This window comes from Dermacentor silvarum, chromosome 1 (assembly GCF_013339745.2).
Source record: "Dermacentor silvarum isolate Dsil-2018 chromosome 1, BIME_Dsil_1.4, whole genome shotgun sequence".
Classification (NCBI taxonomy): domain Eukaryota; kingdom Metazoa; phylum Arthropoda; class Arachnida; order Ixodida; family Ixodidae; genus Dermacentor; species Dermacentor silvarum.
The window spans coordinates 70,104,740-70,127,826 of record NC_051154.1 but is presented as its reverse complement, the minus strand read 5'-3'; the positions used below and the strand labels follow the sequence as shown (position 1 = coordinate 70,127,826).

Here is a 23,087-nt window from a genome sequence, read left to right as displayed (position 1 = left end):
GTGGTGCGCAAGTAGATTAGCGATCGCCTGGGACATGCTCACTTGATTCGATTCTATTCGAACACAGCGTTCGTTAGTTTCTTTTACTAATTTAAGGAGATCACTCATTGCAGCTTTATCATCAGGACCGAGGTTTTGCTCGACATAACCGCACATAATGAGAAATAAAGCATGGAATGGCTCAAGTAGTGCTCCTGGGCATGGAAGCACAACAATGAACGGGTCGTCAGATTTTAAACATGGAGGGTATGCGTCAGAACGACGACTAACCTGCGCAATAAACAAGATGAAGGAAGAGCCCGTCATCCTACCGGTGCTTCCTTGCCCACTACTCCGTAATTCCTCAAGTAACATTGTAGTAACTGCATGCTGCCGTTGTCAGCGCTCTGTGTGCTCACTTCGTCTCTGTCTGTTGTCTTCCTGTCACGCTGCAGGTAATCATGAGTTGTACTAACCTGAAATCGTAGCTTACTATTATAACGCCGCCGTTTTTACTGTATACTACTGGCTATTCCTTTGGTGGTAAGTATCTTTTGCACTAGCTGCAAACGCATCCATCTGCAGTTCCTCTTGGCCCTCATGTAATACTGAACAAGTAAATAAATAAATGCAATCCGAACGTGTAATCTCAGATATGTACAGTGCTCAGCGATTGAAACGCGATACTCAGACAACATGGCGGCGGCACTTTTTTGCGCCACCGGTGGGCGCTGGTGACGCATAATGCATTATTGTGTCACTTGAAAGCGAGATTCTGGTTGATGCATCGTAACTGCATTCGGCCCCTTAAACGATCACCCAGCGATCACCGGTTGCGCAAAAAGTGCCGGCCACCATGCTGTCTGAGTATCGCGTTTCCATCGCTGAACACTGTACAGCCTCCCGCATTTTTAATTATATCGAGCGAGCGTCCATCACGCGTCATTTTAGCGCCTTTATAGGCGGCGATAATCAGCGAGACCGGCAGAAGTACTCTCAAGTGCACTAAGCACTTTCCTGTGCAAGATTCGTCGAATGCGATCTTGCCTTCAGGACGACGTAGGACCATATTATAGTGTTCTCGCGCGGTATAGTTAAAAATGCGGGAGTATGTACATGTGTTCCATGGTAAGTGATGATTGACTGGGTTTTTATGGCACAGCGGCCCCCCATGGAAAGCCTTCTCAAGTAGATTGCGAGTTTCTTACTCTTAACTTCAATGCTCTTAAAGTCTATGCTTACAAAACAGTTTTCGGTTGACTCGGCAAACGGCAAATTTCCAATCGCTATCACAGCTCTCTTCTATAGCTTAAGTATTTATCTTAAATTTATTGATGTAGTTGAGCCCCAGACGGAGCGGACAGCAATACGCGCAATTTTAATATTTGATTCCTGTCGTTGGGACCTCTTCATTTATTTGCAGTTTGTTCTCTCAGGCAGTGTACATCACATAACGCAAAGTGCACTTTAAAGGAAGTATTGAGCCTTTTGTAGACATAGAAAATATTCTTAGTTGAGCTTCGTGAAATGTTTGTCTTCCTTCGTGAAATTTCTTCAAAAGCGATAACAGAGCTCGACTATGTCTTCATACGCTACGCTGGCTACACTCGGCACACAAGCGGCGCAGAAAGATTGCGTGCCGCCATAATCTCTACAGGGACACCGGAACCATCACTGTATATTTGATCACATTTTCTTCGGGCGCATGATTACGGAAAGCGCAGCCCGCAGCATAAGTTGTGTAACCTGCATTTCGTTTGATCGCTAACTCTGGTTTAGTGTTTGAGCAACCAGGACAGCTTCTTTCGGCTGAGCCGAAACAACCTCGCAGAGTAGACGAAAACAAACAAAAAAAAAAAGCTGCGAAGTTCGCATCTGCACTTATTGAGTGGAGTAGAGGGCTTGTGTGCGTAGACTGTTCTTGCATTTCAGGGAACTCGTTAAGTTAAAGGCACACGCACATATTGCATTCTACCTTTCGAGCCATTTATCTTGTCTCTGTGTTGTTTTTCTTATTTTTTGTGTTGCGCGAGTGGTAAAACGATGGCGTCTTGTTTCTGCGGCATCAAGTAAATGTACCAAGCTGTTTTACCATCAAACCGAAAGTCAGTAAAGGTAAAGCAGGCACCGAAGCAACGCGTGCAACAAAAACGAAGCAAAAGTCGAAGAACACGTCTAAAGTCCAATAATATTGAGCTGCGTTTATATACAATTATATTTATCTATATACTCAGTACGAAGTTAATTAATCTTGTTAAGAAAAGCAAAAAAAAAAAAGATGTTGCCCACGTGTATAGTCATTTCACTCCCTCAATATTCACCTACAAAAAAATGAAAGACCAATTAAATGAACTGATTAGCGTGACTCAACTGCATCGGCCTCTCCGGCGCAGTTGCATAAGTGCTGCGCTGTCATCAGGCCCGTGACATCGCGCTAAAAGGCACCGGGTTTCAGGTTGAATTCTAGGCCTGAATCCACTGAGAGCAAAAGGCAGAAGGCGCTTGCTGAAGCTGATCACAGAGTATGCACGCTAAACCCCGCTATCAACGCGGAGCACTGCAGAAAAACATTCACGTGTTGCTATGAAAGGCTGCAAACGCAAAATTCAAACTATTATTCAAATTGTGACACGAACGCTTCGAATGGTTAGCACAAGTTTAAAGTGAATATATATATATATATATGGATGTATGCCAGTCAAAACGTCCAACGTCCGCTTATAGATGTCTGAAGTAAAACATCTTTGTGTACACTTTTGCAGCTTCGACAACCCGGCATCAGTGGCCCCGTCGCCGTCGCGCCAGCTGACCTACAACTATCTGACAGCGTTGAACGCCTGGCTCCTAGTCTTCCCTAGTGATCTCTGCTGTGATTGGACAATGGGAACAGTGCCGCTAGTGACGTCGCTGGCGGACGTGCGGAACCTCGGAACGATCGCCCTTTACCTTTTCTTAGCGATGGCTGCCAGGGCAGCGCTCCGAGCGGATGAGCACCACCGAAAGCCATTGCTTATGGTGAGACCATCGTTAGTGCAGGCATGGGCGGAAATGACGCGGAGCGTAAGAAACTTGTTTGCTTGCAATTCAAATTTGAAATAGATTGTGACCATTCGCGTCTGAGGCTAAGCGCCATGGACCCGTATATCCGTTAAAATGAAAGCGACGAGACGCACATAACCAGAAACGAATCCAGGGTAGCCTCGAGGGGGGCGCGGGCTGAATACTGTCAGCCGGCATGTCTCGGGAAGGGGCGCTTTGGTAACAAGTGCTGGGGCAAATATTCTGTGCACTACCGGATCCCTTAATCTGCCAGAGCAAAGAAGGATCACCCCCCTCCCCAGGTACATTTAACCGAAGCGATTTCTTGTAAACTGTGCGCACCGACAAGAGATTTGCGCTGTGAATAGTAGAACACGGATTATTAATAAATGGTGCAGGCTTTCGCCATTAGTCTTCCGCTCCTGGTGACATGCGTACCTATCTCCGCGCTTCAATTATACCGGCGCACGTCGATTCAGGCGTTTACGGAGTCTTGCAAGCCATGTACGGGCACCACTCAGTTCTTGCCCTGGCGGACACGACCGCGTGTAACGGAACGTAAACCTGCGAAACTGGCACTCCCATGTTTAAGTTACAGCTTAATAACTCCGAAAACCGCGGAAGCACGCCGGAACGCTATGTTCTCACATTATGGAGATCCTTGTCAGACATCAAGCAATGCCCGTTGCCAAAGACAGGGTTCACGTCTCGTACGTTCAGATCATGCGCTGCGTTACTGATGCGACGTCGAACTTCTCCGCTCAAGCTAGAGCTAGCGCTACTAGATAAGGTAAGCGTTTATTCATTGCACGGCACAGATATGCGAACCACAATGTCCAGCTTATCCAAGACTTCTACATATTTTGGTGTCTCGAGCTAAGGATTTGACGTCTGATATAACTTGCTGTAAAGCGAGTATAACTTGCACCGAAAATTACATAATTTCGGAGAATCCCTCGATAGGCTGACGAGGGACGTCGGCCTGTGCATGGTATGCCGTAGCACTGTTTGTTCGTAACCACTCGACCCTCTGCCGTGAATATATGCGTCTGTCATTTGTTTAATCCGTCACTATCGTGCAGGGACTGTCCTTGGCTTGCATACCGTATCTACCTGCGTCCAATCTCCTGCATCCTGTGGGCTTCGTTATCGCCGAGCGGGTGCTCTACCTGCCAAGCCTAGGTTTTTGTCTCCTGGTGGCACAGGGTTTCAGCCTCCTCTGGCAGCAGCACAGGTGAGCGATTCGACCTAATGAGTAAATAATAATAATAATAATAATAATAATAATAATAATAATAATAATAATAATAATAATAATAATAATAACTAAGTTTTTTTTTCTTTGTAAGGATTTATTCCCACATTACGCACCATCTACGCAAAGGGTGTCCCAAAATTCACGCAAGATTTTAATTTTGCGTCATTTATGCGTTAAAGTGTTGCCAACGAGAAAAAAAAGTCAGCAGTACAACTGACAGTCCAGGGTTATTAAAAATGGAGCGCCACACGAAAGAACAACGCGTTCTTGTTGTTGAGCAATATTTAAAAAAAATAATGAAGGTTTGGCAGCTACAGTTCGCAATTTTCGTACAAAATATGGTCGGAATAGTGATTTAACTTCATCAACTGTGAAGAGATTGGGGTTTTTTGAAGTCTAAGGTTTATGCCAACAAGCCCACGACATCCCACACCTTTAAGGAGGAAATTGAGCGCTGTATCAACGAAATTAAGCCACACTTAAGCAAAAGGGAGAGAAGTGCGAGAAGATGTTCTGTCCGAATTTGCTCGTAAACATGTTGCCATATTCACGGTTATACATGTTTCTGAACAGCTTTGTGCAAAGGAAAAGAGAGCTGATCTGAAATGGTCTTTCCTTCAGCGAACGTTTTATGCCGGATATTATAAACAGCAATGAATATCTCATTCCTGTGTATTACAGGTTTCACGGAGCTTGGCTTAAACTGGGCGTCACCATATTGCTCCTTACCCACTTCACGAAAACGTTTCTTCGTAACTACGACTGGTGAGTTATGGTACTGCGAATGGTAAATCGCAGTTTCGACACTACGGATTTTTGTGCGTGCGTCCTAATAAAGCAACTTTCCTCGTGTTCTGCGATAGAACATTGATAGGGCAAGGGATCGGGGTGCCTCAGTCGATCCTCTGCTCTACCATGAGTCATCTGTACTACGTGCAAGCCTCCGTCGTCGAAGTACCTCTTTGAATACCTTCGGTTGCCTTGAGTTGTATCACTCAACGATATTGCGGATACTTTCCTATTTTTTATCTGTTAAAGTTATGAAACATCGTTATATATTTTACCTAGCCGTAGGCTAATCATCTAAAGGAATTTTTCGCACGGTTCTGCGTGTATTGCTTCAACGCGATACGGGAGCAAAACTCAAGTACAAACGCATTTGCAGCTGCGATGTGCGGAAAAGTCATGGTTGTTTTTTTTTTTTTTTGTTTTTTTTAGCAACAAAGGCTGTGCCGTTCCAACACACATGCTGGAATATATGTGAAGCGAAGCTTCGGTGAAGCGGTTAATTAAATGATATACACCTAACGGCGATGCGTACAATTGTGTTTAGTTTCATCCTGTATGCAACGTGTTATGCCATGCAATTAATTTTATGTTTCTCTACCCCAAAGGTCAAAACTTAAATTTCATACAATTTTTATGCTTATGCTTTATACCACCCGTTCCAAAATGCAAACGGCAGGTCAGACGGATGCACAGTGCGAGGTGTATACCAAGGCATGTCACCAGGACGAAGGCGATGTATGTGATGCTTGTCAAGGCAAGAATGGCGATGAGCGGTGTATGCGCAGAAAAGCGTACGACGCATATCTAGCTACACTTAAGGATTCTGCACCTCTTGTGTCGCAGTGACACATTCCCATTCTGGAGGACTGGCCAAGAGTGGGCACCCACCCAGCGGCACATACCGAATGCCTAAATCAAGGAAAATCGAGTAAATCAAGGAATCCGCCGATATACCGACCGACTTAGCAATAGCCATGCCAAGCCCGGAAGGGGAGGTACAGAAAGCTTCGCTTGAAAACCCGCCGCTGTGCGCCCAGTGGCTGATGCGTTCCGCTGCTGAACACGAAATCACGGTTTCTATTTCGGGCCCCGTAAGTCGCTTTACGTTGGCTGCTCAATGCAGAAGCACTCGTGTACCAAGCAAGGGGGTCACGTTAGAGGGCCCCAGGCGGGTAAAATTGATCCGGAGCCTGGCGCCCACTACCGTGCGCCTCGTTGCCAAGCTGTGGCTTTGGCACATTCAATTCCGTAAGTTATTATTAGTTTTTTTTTATAACCGTTGGTTATTTGTGCAAAATGAGTAATGCAACACACACAAAAATAAAACACAATATACAAAAAGCATAAGAGAACAACACTGGGCGCGCCGGCTACTGCAGCACACACACACACCTCTTGGAATATATTGGCTTTTTCAAAATGTCACATGGCAGGGGCGCATGTTTTATTATTTACCTTACGCTGAACTATGAAGCTTCTACATCCTCCTGTTCATCGCCGGAAGTCTCTAGTCGCGAGAAGCGTTGCAGCTGCGGCCCTTTTCACGGAAACCCGTGTGTAGCAACCGTATAGTGGAGGGGAGGGCCCGAGTTAATTTACTTGCAGCGTGGCGATTCTTGTTTGTCGCAGGAAGTGCTCCATCTCCGACGCACTCAGGAATGTCTAATAAAGGTTTCGCATACGCGCTTCTCTACACGCGATGCGCAAAATCTTTTTTTTTTTTTCACAGCCTCTGTCGTCCTTTGCGATGAAACTCTCCATCTTCAGCGCACTCTAAGCTACCAGGAAACAAAGTGCGTTCTCAAACACGGGCACGCGCGAGAACAAGAAAAATAAATTTAATAATAAGAAGAACGAAGAAACAACCTCGGGAATGGAAGGGTCCCGTGATTTTGTTCCGGCGTCATGCTAGCAAACAGAGTGTGTTTGTTCTTCCCCGTTTCCCCTTGCTTTTGAGCGGCACGATTCAACTAACTGCCCTCCTCCTTGGTCCACCTTCGCAACTCCGTCGCGCGACTCACACTCGATGTCGCGCCGTTTGCTGGTCGTCATTTCCCCTCGCACTTCTTCGCTGCATTCGAGCCGCACTCCTTAGGCCCGTCGCGACTTTTGTTCGTGTTAGTGGCCGTCCCCATTGAAAATTGGCCCCGGAGTGGTGGGGTGGTGAATGGCGGGGAGGGCTGTGCGCGGGCACTGCCCCAGGGCCAGGTGGCCGGGAGAGCGGATCGCGCAGCTATAGCGCTTATAGCAGGCGGCGCCGCAGGGGAGAGGATGTGCCGAGCGGTGACCGAGCCGAGTGTGGCCCAGGGAAGAAGAGGGGCCGCAGAAATTATGCAAGCGTGGGGATCGATTTCACAAAATCGAAGGCCTCCGGTCTGGACAATCGATCATTGTCATCTTTCGCGGAATCCTAAGCATTTTGGAGCACACTTCCTTTTTCCTCCGTCGGCCGCCGCCTTATATTTTCTTCATATAATCCCCCCCCCCCCCCCCCCGCTCTCTCTGCTCCCCTACTTGCCTCTCCTTTTTGCCGTTGTTTTCCGCCCTCCGGGCGGGTGGCGGAAGGCTTTGTTTAGACAGAGAGGAATATATAAGCGCAAGACTCACCGCCACCGCCGCGTGAGGATCGGGATGAGGACCCGCGCCGCAGAGCGCTCGAAACTTAGCAACATCAAGGCTTTCCGTGGCTCATCCTTTGGGCATTTTATATTTCCTCCTGCATTTCCCGCGGAGAAGAAGGTTTCTGCTGCTGCTGCTTCCGCCGCCTGGCGTTTTATTATCATCGGGAGAATACTTTCCCCGCCGTCGTCTTCTGTGCTATTTGTTTTTGTTGCCGCGGCGATTGTTCCTGTTGTCTCCTCGACTGCATCTCCTCTGCTCGCTTTCTTTTCCTGCCGCCCAAAAATGCATTTCTCAACAAGAGTTGATCGAGAGAGACAAAAATGAAAGGACAACCCATCATTAGATTTCTTTTTTTTTTGCCATTGCACTTCTTTTGTTTGTTTCTTGATCTCTCTTTCCCTGGAGAATAAAACAACCTGTCCTTAATGCACTGGGCTGCCTGCCTTTTTTTTTTTTTTTCCTTTTTTTTTCCTCAGCCTGTGACATCGGTTGCATGGTTTCTTTTACACCACCTCTGCCTTATATTTTTTTTTTTCGTCCACAACGCAATCAATATCTGCTGTAGCACATGAAGTGTAACAAAGGAGATAACTGCTTTCATCGAAGTTCAGATATGGCTTCTATTATCCCTTACGATGTGCTGCTCTTTTTCTTCACAACACAGCAGCTCAAAAATAACCCTCGTGCGCAAATATTCCGAATGGAAACTACTGATTTTTCCTTTTTCGCTGCAGTGCCATATGATAATACCTGCTGCTAAAAAAAAAAGCAGCAGAGGTTACAAAGGTGTAAATTGTCCGAATATAACTTACGTTTTAAACAAAGCTTGAAAGCATAGGGACCATAAACACAGAGGTTCGTACAGGCATTAAAAAAAGAGCCACATAGATTACCAAGACTAGCAGCTATTACTATGGTTTTACTGCGCCGTTATTATACGGCGTTGGGGAATGTTATCCGGGACATTCCTGAGGTGTTTGCGTTGAATAGTCGTTTCTTTTTTTTTTTTCTTCATGTTTGCCCACTCGAGGAAAGATAGCTTCGAAATCTCCCCCAGGAAATTATGCTCGTTGTGTTCAACGAGCACAATCTTTGCGGGGTGCATATATTCATAACTTATACTATAACAACTAAAAGATTATGCGATCTAGTGATCGAATCGATTAGCAAATAGTTGTTACCCAGAATATTGCGCTCATATTTTTCGAATACCACCCTCCCCAACGTATCAGTGGCTATGCCGTTGCACTGCTGAGTACAAGGCTGTGGGTTCAATTTCCGGCCATGACCGCCACAATTCGACGGACGCGAAATGCAGAAACGCTCTTGGTAGTTTGTATTTAGGTCCATGTTAAAAAGTCACGGTGGTCAAACTTAATCCGGAGCCCTCATAACCCTCTGAGCACTTTCGGGAAATTGAATCCCACAATTTAATTTAATTGAGATTTAGAATATTGGGAACTGATGATGCGAGTCACCAAATTTACACATTTTCAACTGCTAGCTTGTAATCGCAGCTAGTGACTACATAAAATGTTGTTTACGATAACACTTTCCACCTGATGCGAAGTGGTCAGCGTAAACTTGGCTCAGTAGCTCGCAAACTATCCAGAGACACTAAAAGGCTGGGCAATTTGTCCGGCCCTAAGAGCAAAAATTATAAGATGCGCTTGTTGTTTCCTGTACCAATGCGGAAGTGGTCGTAAAAAAAAATTACAAATATCACGGGACTTCAGTGATTCCTCCGGCCCTGGACCCATTTAGTGCGACAGCAGCACACTCTCGCAGCAGGCACCGCCATCGTCTCAAGAACAAATTATTTGCAATTCATAAAACGTCACGTTTTCGTCCGCTACAGTATTGCCTGTTGTGACCTCCGCAATACATGCACGGACGTCACCATTCTTCTAGTCCGTGTGGTGTGCAAAACGGCGCAATAATCACCAAGCGCGAAATCTCCGCCCTAGCGCATCTAGGATATGTAATCGACATGCCAAAAATCAGCGACATACTAGATTTTTTTTCAGGAAATTCCAGCTCATGCATGAGATGTTTACGCTGCGCAGGGACTTACACCGGGCTAGATGCACTGTTTAAACGCATGCGTGTGTTTACCTGAGTTTTAACTCAGTGTATAACAATGTTATCTCTGTAGTATATTGTTCTGTTTCATTTACCATGTATTAAAAAACAAAAAAGCTACTCGCCGTAGCGTAGTGGTTAGCGCGTCTGGCTCTCAAGTGCACATCGCCCCTTAGTTAGGGGCATGAGTCCAATCCGCGGACGTGGGCAGCAAAGTTTTGTTTCGCTTCGCCATGGGGCGCGGCTGAATCTTTAAAGGTGGCCCGATGACGACGACTACTTGACGACGGGTCTATATAACGGAAAGGACGAATGAACACAGCAAACCAAGTTACAAGATCTTAATTTATGTCGCAGTAAAATACAGATAGATCACTTAAGCACGCGTGTGACCCTCCCCATAAGTTTATAAGGCGTTTCCGATTTCCCAGTTCGTCCTGTTTCTATGCTCCAACGATAGGCCTATTTTCAAAATTTATTGACATGAGCAGTGAATTGGAATATGAGTGTCAGCGCAATCTCTGAAAACATACTTGTTTTCATCACTATGATCTTACAAAGGGAAGCTTGACTATAGATCAACCAAGGGCGCTTTATGAATGTCATCGTGTAAAAAGCAGGTTTTTCTAGTAGTAGAAGGGTTCTAATACGTCATTTTTGTCCCAGGTCGTCCGAACAAGCCTTGTACCAGTCTGCGCTTCGTGTGAATCCAAGGAACGCAAAAATGTTGAACAATCTCGGACAAGTCTTGGAAGCGTCCGGAGCATTCGAAGAAGCGCACGCTCACTTCACTCGGGCTATCAGGTATCCTCAACTAGCATGATTCTGTTAAGCTTCACCGGGTGCAACCTCGTCACCCCGCGTCTTCTTAAAAAAAAAGTAAACTCACGCAAAATACACACGACTTGACCGCATGAACCACTGTACTGGGTCTCACACAGGTGTTTTGAAAATACGTTTCTGTATATGCACTTGACATTATTTTGTGCTGAAGTGTTAGACAGCACTTGTAGGGAGGGGTGGGAGGCGCGTTCTCCGCCAATTCACGTCTGTTTCATTTGCACAAAGAACAAGCATTGAGCAGTGTCTCTGGCACAAAGGGCTGTGAAACGTCGCAAGCTGGCTTCTGCGATTCGTTGTTAACGACAACAACGCTTCTATGGACGGAACAGCAAGTTGTGTTCTGTTATACGACGATTAAGCACAGCGACCAGCAATAGGCTACGGTCGCGATCTGAGGGAGGGCCTCGCTGCCAACTGTAGATGCGCACATTCGTCACATTTCAGCAGCGTTAAAAGAACGTTAAAGAAAAAATGAGCTTGAGCTTGGATGCTACTATGCATTTCTGGAACACTCGAGATACTTTTACCAGGAGCGGAGGCTGGTATGCCAGAAGCGACGCAATACCAAAAGTCGTGTGTCGATGCAACTGCTAAATTTCTGTGTCTGTGTTCTCAGGCGCGCACACGCTAGCACACATACACACACTCAGGTGCGCGCTCGCACATCATTATCATCATCATCGACGCCATGGTTCGGGCGAAAATGCAGAAAGTGTGGGGCTTTCATTTCCCGCCGTCCTTGTTTTTGTCTGTCGCATTTCTCCGCAGATCAAATGCAAGAGAATGTTCCGAAACAGTAATATGTCAGGTTAACTCGATTTCGTGTTTCGTTTTAGGGTCCCTTTGAAGCAGCCATGCCTGATAATAGAAGTGCGGCATAGCGCGCAAAAAAGTACGCTGTGCCAGGTCACATGGTACTAGTATTTCCCTAAAGGCAGCGAATGCAACATCGTTTTAAGTATGACGCAAAACAATACACGTCGGCTTAAGGATAAATAGTTTATACTGCGTGGCATGATTTTGTTTCAGGGCTGAGCCTGACGACATCCGTGGCCATCTTAATTTGGGCAGGCTTTTGACAACTATGCGCCACTACGAAAAAGCTGAAGCCGCTTTCGTGAAGGTAAGAACTGGCTCTTTGTATTCACTGCTAATTTAAGGGTTCGCTGGCACTTTGTGTCAGTAAAGCCTCTGTTAATGAGGTACAGTAGAATGTGCTGATTTTGCAGTACAACGTACGTGCTCCACGCTTGAATACAAGTTTTAATGAATAATTATTTCATATTCATTCATTCTCTTCCAGCTTTAACTTCGCATAGCGTCTACATGCGTATAGGCAGACGTTAGCCAAACAAATACTGCACGACTACACGAAGTAGTCACGCAGCGCAAGGAAAATGCTGCTTTCCATGATGCAATCATATCAACTTGCCCAGCTTACCACCCTTTGCATGAGGAATAAAACTGAGCAACTTAATATATATATATATATATATATATATATATATATATAATTTCCTAAACATAGCTTGTGTAACCCTAAAAAAAGAAAAAAGCGTGCGATAACAACCCGAGCGCAAACATAAGGGAAAGGATAAGTTTCTGCCTGTCATTTTGCTTTTTCTTTGTCACGCCTATTTTGCTGCTTTCCTCTATCTCACTCTTTCGCATCCCTGTGTGGTTGTACGAAAATTGTGGTCCATGTCGCTGTAATTCTTGCGGGCTCTCTGGAAGTTTTGCCCTTGTCTTTTGTATAGGCATTGAGCCTCCTGCCAAAGCCCGAGTCCAGCCAATCCCCTAGCCTTGTGCGGGTCACTTCGAGCCACCTTCAAGTGTACCTCGACTTCGCGTTCTTGATAGCGCAAAACAGCAGTCGGGTGGATGAAGCCGACAGGGTAAGGACGCGCAAATTACGATACATATCATGTTGTCTCAACTTTTGAAAAGCTTGTGTTCCCGGCTGAATTGTTTCAATAAAAGAAAAAAACGCGTACCTGTAAATTAATTCTGCTAACGGTACGATTTCTTCCCTTTTTTTCTTTTTCCTCTTGAGTCACATAAAATGCCGTTGTGAAATTCTTCTCTAAACATATTTTCTTATGAAATATGTAGGCGTCCATCAAAGTCAATATTTTGTGCAAGCATGTTGTTCTTGGGGATATATCGTTTGCATCTATATTTGCATAGCAATTATATGGATGTATGGACACTCCAGCCGAATTTTTGCCGTCACCGTCGCCGTGATGTTCCGTGTAAACTACAAGTGCGACAAGAATTAGCAGGCCGCGCGCCGTATGCTGCGGGTTCGCGGAAAAGCGTGCGAGGGTGAGTCGAGAAGTATGGGGGCTTTTTGCGCGCTGTCTCCCCGGGCGCACATTGTTGGAGGTCACATGATCAAGCGCGCGCTAGGGGAGTAGAGCGCGCGTCTCCTCCCCTAGCCTGGCCGCGGCTACGCGCGGCTGTCCCAAGTAGGTTTTAAAAAAAGCTCTAAATTTTTTCCTAAACCTCCTTGGGCTGTCCTTGCGACTCAGTGCATACGCGGCCCGCGCAGATTATCTTGTAGATAATCTGCGGCGGGTGCCGAGATGACCGGTGGCTTAATGCACGCCGTGTTCCCGCACGCCTAGCGTTGGAGGTCGCGCAGTATAAATTTCGGAGATGCAGCGAAACGAGTGGGTAGAGCGAAGCGTTCTCTCCCCGCTGCCGGCGCCCTTCATCACGCCAACGTTGTGGCAACGAGTGCTCGCGATCACCTAGTGAGATCTGTTCATGTTTGTCTCTGAGCGCGTGACACCATGCTTCTTAATTGTATTAATACGCAAATTACATCGCCGATAACACTAAGAACCTTACTTCGTGAATTGTCTTATACTTTGCTATCGCTGTCAGTGCTTCGCCTTTCGGGAGAAACTGCGGCATTTTTTTTTTCGGTTTTTATTTCGCTCTTTCACAACCGTCTAATTTCTTTTAATGCCAGCGTTTGTGCATCTTAGTGCAGTGCACATGATTCACGTTTGTTAGCTCTTGTGGACTAAGCTCAATCATCACTCCATGAAACATATTCATAGAAAAGCTACTTTTCACATGATATCAGTACTCTGATTCCTTTTTTTTTTTTGTGCCTTTGGTGAGGTCTGGCTGGTTCCTGCGTGGTTCATCAGCCCCTGAGCAACACTTCCTAGTTATTAAATCCGCGTTTTTTTTACAGCTGTACCAGGAGGCAATCAGCCTCCGCTCAGACTTCACTGATGCCTACTTAAACAGAGGAGATTTCTTGCTTCGCATGAACAGGTAAGCTGTCAAAGCAAGTAACGAGCTTTTATCTTCTTTTTGCCTTCCAGGGTGCATCTCAATCAATTCTCTCTTCTCTAACTTTTTTTTTTCAGGACAAAGGAAGCAGAGGCTATGTACGAGAGGGCTTTAGAATTAGATGAGAACAATCCAGACTTGTACTACAACGTAAGTGTTCCAGGCAAAATCATTTTATAGAGCGGTTTCGTGTTTCCGATTTTTTACGTGCTTTCGTGCTTCAGTGCTTGGCCTCCATCGGCCCGCGAGCATGCATTCGATGGCGCACAAAGGTCGAAGGATGAGTGAGTTGGCATGAATAGATAGAGACGGGACCAGCGCGCTCCCCACAAGTGCGTGCTGATCTTGTTCCTTCATTGCCGTTTACGTTTTTGTATTCCTTTATTCCTGACAAGAAAGTAAGCTTCTTAAAGCAGAGCACGCAAATTGCATTAAACACAGTCACGTTGGATTAAGCGCCCGGGTATGTCATATTATATAGGAGTTGTTTTTCTATCTCAGAGTACAAATTCTCTTGCGTGCAAGAAAGCAGGGGCGCTATAACGTAAAATGATTCCAAACTGTTTTGATTCCAAACTCCTGACATCAAATTTACGTAACCACCGACGCAAGCATCGGGCGGTGACCCGCAGCGTTGTCTGAACAACCCAATCAAACACTCTTCTCGTTTATAGGAGGTCACCTTTGTTCGCTTTCAAAACCAATAACATTGTCCACTCTCAGCGGTTTTTCTTATCTAATTGGCTGACAAGAGGCGAGGAGCACGCTCTAGTGGAGAGGGTTTCGATGGGGCCGAGCCAGCACAGTGAAAATAGATAACCGCGTGAAGAGGGTGGTGCCGGCTTCTCCGATTGGTCCGCTTCGCCTTGCTTAGGTTGCGGTGGCTTGTCGAAAATCGCGGCGGCGTGCAACGGAAGGATAAGAATGCCGCTAAAACGGATCTTCAGCAAGGAAGAGTTGACAGCGTGATGTCGTATGATGCCGAAATGGCTCGATAACGTTTTACTGCCACGCAAAAAGGTTTATCATGCGCAAATAAATACATGCTCACCGGCTGGTGCGAGTAGCGAGGGCCTGAGCTATCGGCGGGCAGCCATCTTTTATTCCTTTCGGAACGCGGCAGTCTGTGGCTATTCAGAAAAATTTTCAGTTTTGTTCGGCATATTAATGCATTTTTTTCGCGTACACGTCACTTTGACGTGGTGAGTTTTCGCGGTTTTGTGACGTCGCGTGACAGTCAGGCGAAGTGGGCGTAGCCAGAAAACATTGGACCAATAGCAGAGGGCTAATGTTGAAGAGGCGTCGAATCAGAAATTATTATTTTTCTTTTGTGCGGTTTAATCATGCATAATCAGTGTGTACGCGTTATATCAGATGGGGAGCTATCGCGGTTTTCGTGACGTCGCGTGACAGACAGGCGAAGTTGGGAGTGGCCCGAAAATGTTTTGACCAATCGTGGAGGCTGATTGCAGAAATGGGAATCAAAACAGTTTGGAATCATTTTACGTTATAGCGCCCCAGGGCTATTTCCACGACGTGTCTTCGGTTTTTTAATGTATTGTGAGACGTTGATTCAGTGCAAAGATTTCAATTAAAGATAGCATTTCTCACTATCTTTCTCTCTCTCTTCAATGACAAATAAATGAAAAAGTACTCGTTTGTTTAGACTCAGCTGCACGGTAAAAAAACCACAGGTAGTCAAAATTATTCCGCAGACAGACTGGATGGCTACGGGATACAATAAGGCGTCCCCAATAGCCCACTGTGCCGCTTTATAGTTCTCTGTGCAGTAATACAAATTTTAGCGCAAGTATAACTGTCATGAAGACGTGACTTCACAGACTATAATAATTATACTCTTTAATTGCGAACTTGATGGCTTATGGCAGATGTCGCTTTCGCATCATCTAAGCTAATGACCTTAATCTGTCAAATCATTTAACGTCATAATAAAGAAGGCAAGTATCGCAGATACCTTGGTGTGCATTAAGAAAAACAGATTAAATTGGTGTGTCTCGAAAGTTACGCTTTCATAGTCAGTTTGAATTAGTCTGCCTGCAATAGTTGGCCAGGCGCGTCCATTTGCAAGCATAAATTCTGTTACCTCCCCAGTACGCACAGGGTTGTCAACTTCTAGGAGAAGTACTTCATTAATATTCATGCACTTAAATGAGCTTTCATTGTGAATTAAATTTCCATAAAATGGAATAAATTTTGAACTTATAAAAACACTAATCAGGTGTTTTTATAAAACGCAGGGAAGTTCGAAACATTAAAAAAAGTGTTTAATTATGAAAGTGTATTCTGAGGCAATTCTGAAGGTTCGCTTTGATTAAAGTTATGTTTAGCGTCCCAAAGCAGCACAGTGAACTTTTGAAACTCAATTATACGTTTGTGGAAGTTAATTATGATATATGGAATTTTCTGGCGCAAGGGCCACTGATGGCCAAAAAGCGCCAAGATTTGTGTAAATTACTCCTGCAAACTGTGTTCGACGAGCAAATCAATATGGATGCATATACGTTGTTTTCTGGCAGCTAAAGCTTTCTCTATGGGGCCTTGCGCCCCGTAGCCAGCAGGACCTTACGATAATGTTATCCCATCCATCCATCCAAAGCTTTCTCTAGAAATCTTTTGGCACATTAACCTTGAAGAGGGACTATCTGTCAGCGAACAAAGTTAATATGGGACGTTAGCCGTTTTAAAATATCGGCTGCACTTGGTATAATGAATCTGCACGCCTTCCGCAGCTGGGTGTCATCCTCATGGACCAAGGCCGCAATGATGAAGCTATGACTCTGTTTAACCGCGCGCTGGAGCTTGATCCTGACCACGAGGTACGTTGATTTAAACTCTGTTGCGCACTGATTTTGTTCTGTTGTTTATCATCAGATGGCTTATTATCAGTTCTTCGTATGACTGCCTTTATTTTCGCATGCCTTTTCGCCCCTAAAGTTGAAATGGTACAACTATATTCTACCCATAATGCACTTCACTGACACACCATGACAATTCTTAAGAAGCGCAGAGTACTCTTCAGTCGAAGAGCGGCGCTGCGCTCAACTCGGTGTAGTGGAGGAAGAGCTTCGAGTTGAGGATCGTTTGGGAATATCAGGGACATCCTCGTTTTCTTTTTTTCACCGTCACCGTATAACGCGCGCTACAATATGTACCAGAGTTACTCAGAAAGTATTTTTTTATTGGCTAAGAAAAAAAAATGAACATATTTTTAAGATATGTTTCTGACGTCGACGCTTCTTAACCTGCTTTTCTACGTATAATCGAAATTGCTAAAATGAGTGATTTATTCTCATGACATTGGAAATGTTGGCAACGGTTGTGTCGCCGGCTTCTTCTCAAACCACAGGTTGTCTGGTGAGCTAAGGATGATAATGCGAGGTGATATGAAAAACAAACAAACAAACAAACGCTCTGACAATAAAGCCTATTTCGTAAGCATGCTTAAACAACAGCAGCCAATACAGAAAAGAAACCAGCACACTAATCAGTCTAACACCCACACAGAATGCTGCTACATAGCAGTAATACACAAGGGCATACATAGATACAATGTCACTTTCACTAACGAAGGTTATTAAAGGTTTCGGAGCTGATCGCTGTAACGATGCGTTATTCCATGGTTCAAGCAAATTTTCTATGCTGAAAGGACGATTATCGAGGGTCATCAATGTTGCCCTCAAAGCAAATCTTTGCTGTTCGAAGTTAGGATAGCTTAATAAAACGTATTCTATGTTCTCCTATGAATGGCCGCTCCCGCAACAAGGAATATCTGAACGACGTATACGATACAAAAAGCTATCTGTATACGCCGCTTCTTACCTGATGCGATGAAGGAGAGAGTATATGCCACGGCCCGCATCAGCAGAGATCGTAAACTGTAGACGGGAGTCAACTCAATACAGAAGACTGTTTATAGAATTGGCGTCAATTATTAAAGCATTTGTATTAGCAGGGCGTTAATTTCACAAGTGGCACTTCAAGCAGTGCCACTTGTGGAAAATACCAGTGGTCAACGAGGTCGTTGGTGTCTTCGTGTTTCAGACTTTTTTTTTTTTTTGCAGAAATAAAATTGCCGTTCGCGGAAAGCTTCAAAATGTGGCGAAATTTAAATCGTCAGCCCTCACGTACTTCCTCTTGGACCGCATACACCAAGTCCTTGTTGACCGAAATGGTTGATGGTCAGCCACTTCCCACCTCCGAGCGAACATTTTCGCGTACACCATTGACATTCTCACCGCATCTTGTTATACAGGGTGTTTCATTTTAGCTGCACCAAATCTTTAAAAATAGCCTGTGGCAGATAGCACAATTATGATCCTTGATCTAAACTACGCGATGAGGCGGCCATTACTTCCACGAGAAATCAAAACGCCTGAGTAATTAGCATAATTACGCTAATTAACTTTTTAATTAATGTTTTTACTGCACATCTTTCAATCTACGAATTATAGCCGCTGAGTTCGCAAGGCGTATCCACTTGGAACGAATTCTCAGGACTGAACCAGTTTCGAGATAATAATTTTCAACGTGTCCGACGAAATGCATGGGCTTTCCAGTTAACTTTGTGCTTCAATGCATAAAACAGCGTTTTTCTCAAAAAGTTAACTGGAACGCCCATACATTTCGTCGGACACGTTAAAAATTAATATCTCGAAACTGGTTCAGTCCTGAGAATTCGTTCCAAGTGGATACGCCTTGCGAACTCAGCGGCTATAATTCGTAGATTGAAAGATGTGCCGTAAAATCATTAATTAAAAAGTTAACTAGCGTAATTATGCTAATTAATCAATTAGGCGTTTTGATTTCTCGTGGAAGTAATGGCCGCCGCATCGAGTAGTTTAGATCAAGGATTATAATTGTGCTATCTGCCACAGGCAATTTTTAAAATTTGGTGCAGCTAAAATGAAACACCCTGTATATTAGCATCCAGGATGCTTTATGCCCTTTACAAATTGATGGCAATTTTTGACGCACTAATATTTCATTCATAAAAAAGTGAGAAAGTAAAAAAGGTGTAGATGTTTGTGTAGGTGTGTGTGGGGGGGGGGGGGTGAAGGGAAAGGGGGAGGGGGCACTACAGATGAAACTTCAGAGGAGGCGAGCCCCTGTGCACCTTCGAGCATAATGAACACAGTGAATTTCTCTATTGCAGTATCCGATCAGCTCAAAAAAGGCGTTTGTGATTAACCATTTGCATGAGTCACTACAGGGTGCCACTGTTGTAATATTTCCAGATGGCGCAAACTTTCTCAATGCGCAGCTTAAATATATGCAGCATACTATATTCCTACTCTTCGCAATAAGAATTTTTAGTCAGTGGTACCGAACGCACGATGACAGTGTAGACAGTGAAATATTGTTCCGTAAGATAAGAAGGAATCATAAACTTATTACATTGCATCTGGGAGAGCAATTATTTCATTTCTTTTTTTTTTCACTGAAAGTAAATCGCAATATCCCTTTATATTTCCAGCATGCCCTTCTCAACTCTGCCTTGTTGCTTCAGGAAGCAGGATCTGCAAGTCAGAAGAAAGTGGCCAATGAAAGGTGACTAACCTTCAAAATGCGCCCTAGCTGACTTCCTTGCTCCTTTAGTATATTGTATGACATTTCAGTCTGCATGAATCACACGAATTGGCGAGCTTGCTTTCTCTTTTGTTTAGCTGTCCAGTCGCATTTCAAAGAACCCTCAAGTAAAAAATTGTCAACCTGGCCTCCGACTTTCTCTATACGTTTTCTTTACTGCTTTTTTTTTTCATTCTTTCTTTTCTTTCATTCTTTCCTTTTTTACGAAAAGGAGAATTAATCATCAAGAATTCCTAAATTTATCATTCTCCTTAGCCTCCCGTGTTCATGGGAGCAAGGCCATTATGCGTCTTTCTTTCTCTTCTTTTTTCATGCAATTCAACAACGCAGTCGGTCTCAATTTCTGTTCGCAGCAGCGCACTTCAGCAGGTCAAGACGCAGCACTAGTGAAGGCACACTGCACGGCTGCAATCACCACCATTTCCTTAAGTTGTCTGTTGGAAATGAATTCAATCGATGTTGCGCGAATATTTAAGCATACACATATCTCAACTAGAAGACTTCGCCGCCATGCGTTCGCTGCAGAAGATACAGCATGCATATAGTTCATCTATAATGTTAGGCTCCAAACATTTCTAGCTTCCGAATGTCATCCGGAAAGCATTATCTTATCACAAAACCTGTAAAAATGGCAAACGGTGCATAAATTTGTCTTTGCCTCCTTGGCAAAGCCCTGAACCAACCACAGATCTAGAGTTCTTTGAGTAAAAAATTACGACATTGAAGCATGTCTGGGCCTAGCCTTGCTCTCTTACATTCGCCCGCTGTGCTTAATTTTAACTAAGATAAATTACTTGTAGTGTAAAACAACAGCGTCAAATGTGCACCATGCACGTACCAATTGTGTTGAGCGCCGCTTCCAGTGAGCTGTCCAGCCAGCGAAAATTGCCATACTGTCGCGTCGCATCGTCTTTGCGAGGAACTTAGCGTTATTGCCCCCTAAAGCATTTCGCATGCTTTGTTTTCAGGTTGGAGAAAGTCGTCCACAGTGGAAAGAGAGACGAACGGGCCTACTTTCATCTGGCCATGCTGGCGCTTGACAAAAAAGATCCAGTCGCCGCTGAGAACTGGCTGCGCAAGGCTGTACTGGTGAGCTCAAATACCATCTGGCTGTACACGATACTTGTCCTTGGAAATCGCATGGCGACATTGTTCCACGATGCCGCGTTCTCATTAGAAGTGCGCGAGTATTCGGAATTTTGAACACGAATTGAGTAGTCCTTCTTGCTATTCGATTCATGTTTTATAGATGAATACAAACAGAGGACTTGTCATCGCCGTTTGTTGGCGACGGCTACTCCTTTTCACTTGGTTAATAACATAGGTAAAAAATAAAGAGAAGTGTAAATTATTTCATTATATAATACTTAATAAACAAATTAGAGCATGTAACACACTAAAAGTAAACGTCTCTTACGAAAAGTTGTCATTGAAACAAAGTCCGCGGATGTCTGGGCTACACAGTTTTTAGGTGCACAAATGAAAGACACACGGTGCAGGAGAGTCAATATTCGTCACAAATGTCACCGCCTTCAATGTAGCACTGAAATGATTTCACCGCTTTGTAATGTACTTTTAATGGCCATGGGCCTAACACCTTGGCAAGTGAAAAAGGCCGATGTGAGTCAATTAAGCGCAGTTCTTGTTCGAGGCCCTATGTGTATTGGGCTTGGGACAGTCGAGTAATAGGCGATATACGTCCTTCTCGTCGTGGCCGCACGAACACGTAGCAGAGGACACACGCTTAACTCGAAATAGGGAGCACTTTGCGTAGGCAGTTCCGAGGCGAATACAACGTAAGAGGGTGTCGACGCATCGCGGAAGCTGAGGATCTAGCTGGTGCTAAGGATGTGGGTCAATTTCATATAAGATTTATTCACTTGTGCTCTCTGTGAACCAGTTCTACGCACACAGTTCACTCTTGAGGCCTCGTAATGTTCACCGTGTGTCGGACTGGGACATGGGAACAAGGCGGGTTTCCGAAAGGTCATTCGATTCGATTCACCATTCGAAATTGTCAAATATTCGCTTCTGTTCGACTAAGGTATAACACCACTCATGGAGTTTCGACGGAGAGAGATCGATATAGGTGAAAATGTTTCCGACTGACTCTGCTGCAGGAGAGCCGGTAACAAAGAGCGGTTGTTTCTAATTAGAAGCTCCTCTTTCGACCGGGCGTCCTGTTGTAAACGTCACTACATGGAATGTATCATATAATGTAAACGAGCCTAATTTTTTACCGAGCCAACTCCACACGAGCTTTGTATTTCGTTTTGTTTAGAAATAAAAAAGTATTCGATAATCGATTTCATATTTGAAGGACATCTTTCTCGATTATTCGTATTCTATTTGATTAGGAAATTTTGCTAATCGAACCTCTGTCGTTTTAACAGTGAAGCTGTTTATGCCAGCCGTAATTTGTGGTTTGTGGTTCGTATCAAGAAACTATCAAGAAATAAAAGAAAATAAACTTTCTTGCCGACGTGGAATTCGAGCTTGCCTACCCACGGTCTCAAGGCGAGCGTGGGTGCGCGGCCTTGGGTCCGTGGCCACGCTTGCAGAACATGCATTTATGCGAACCATATGATTGCGTTCGAGCGTCGTCGTCTTCTTTGTCCACAGCTGGCGCGTTCGCACGGTCGTGCTCTGCGAGGTGAAGAAGAGGCTTTGCGCGCTATGCTCGGGAGAGAGATAAAGAAAATGAGAGCGAGAGAGAGAGACGCATTCGCGGAGCGAGTCTGCTGGAAAGCGTTGTCGGCATCACAACGCAGTGGAACGCGGTGTCGGCATTGCAACGCGGTGTCGGTGTTGCAGGCTGCGCTATGCAACGCGCAGTGACGGCCGTAAGTCCGAGACGCGCGAAAAGAAATTGTCATCATCTCATCATCATGAGTAATAAGATGAAAAGTTCGCGCGCACTTCCGGAAAATGCTGGGCTACGATCGCCCGTCTTCGCTGTTTCAAGCGTTGCGCGGCCGAGTGCAAGGTTAAGCGTTTTTTCTGAAACACCGCCCATGGCCTCGGCATCATGCGTGTACATGCACAGGTGTTCGTAATAAACCTCTTTAAGACTAGGACCAAAACGGCATCAGCACATACGGTAAAAAAAAAATCATAAACGAGAAGACGGGAGCTATCGCTACTTCATATATATTATCAGCTCATTCATGTTTATAGCCGCAGATCTATATACCCCCGAGATTACGGAAGCGTCACTATTCAGCAGATACTTGTTAAAAGTAGTGTGCTTATTGGATTTCATTTATTTGTATACATCATGAAGATGTGGGCAGGCCCAATTTATTATAAATAATCAAAATTGAAATATTGAAATAATGAAATTATAAATGAAATGAAAATCGATAGTTCACCGGGCGCTGCAGTGGGCCTCTTCGATTATCCGTCCCTGACAGTCCCGAGCTGTCTGACACGCTGCATACGCAATGCTCATTGGCTGAAAGCACCGCCTCGGGCAGTCCGGGATTGTGAGAAGCGGATAATAGAAGAGGCCCAGTGACCGCAGGTGCCAAACTTACTACCTTTCAAGCCGAAGCCGCTG

At 44.8% G+C, this 23,087-nt stretch overlaps 1 protein-coding gene across 2 annotated transcripts in view; it reads left to right on the top strand.

Annotated features, from left to right (window-relative positions):
• Positions 1-23,087, top strand: part of LOC119465325 (protein O-mannosyl-transferase Tmtc3) — a 333,204-nt gene that overhangs the window by 293,410 nt on the left and 16,707 nt on the right. For both annotated transcript variants that reach the window (XM_049669279.1, XM_037726130.2), the window contains 11 exons: positions 2,742-2,994; positions 4,101-4,252; positions 4,958-5,041; positions 10,436-10,573; positions 11,642-11,735; positions 12,370-12,507; positions 13,821-13,903; positions 13,999-14,071; positions 16,672-16,758; positions 19,416-19,489; positions 20,497-20,617. In XM_049669279.1, the coding sequence (XP_049525236.1) occupies positions 2,742-2,994; positions 4,101-4,252; positions 4,958-5,041; positions 10,436-10,573; positions 11,642-11,735; positions 12,370-12,507; positions 13,821-13,903; positions 13,999-14,071; positions 16,672-16,758; positions 19,416-19,489; positions 20,497-20,617 (1,297 nt within the window). The remainder of the gene's footprint in view (positions 1-2,741; positions 2,995-4,100; positions 4,253-4,957; positions 5,042-10,435; positions 10,574-11,641; positions 11,736-12,369; positions 12,508-13,820; positions 13,904-13,998; positions 14,072-16,671; positions 16,759-19,415; positions 19,490-20,496; positions 20,618-23,087) is intronic.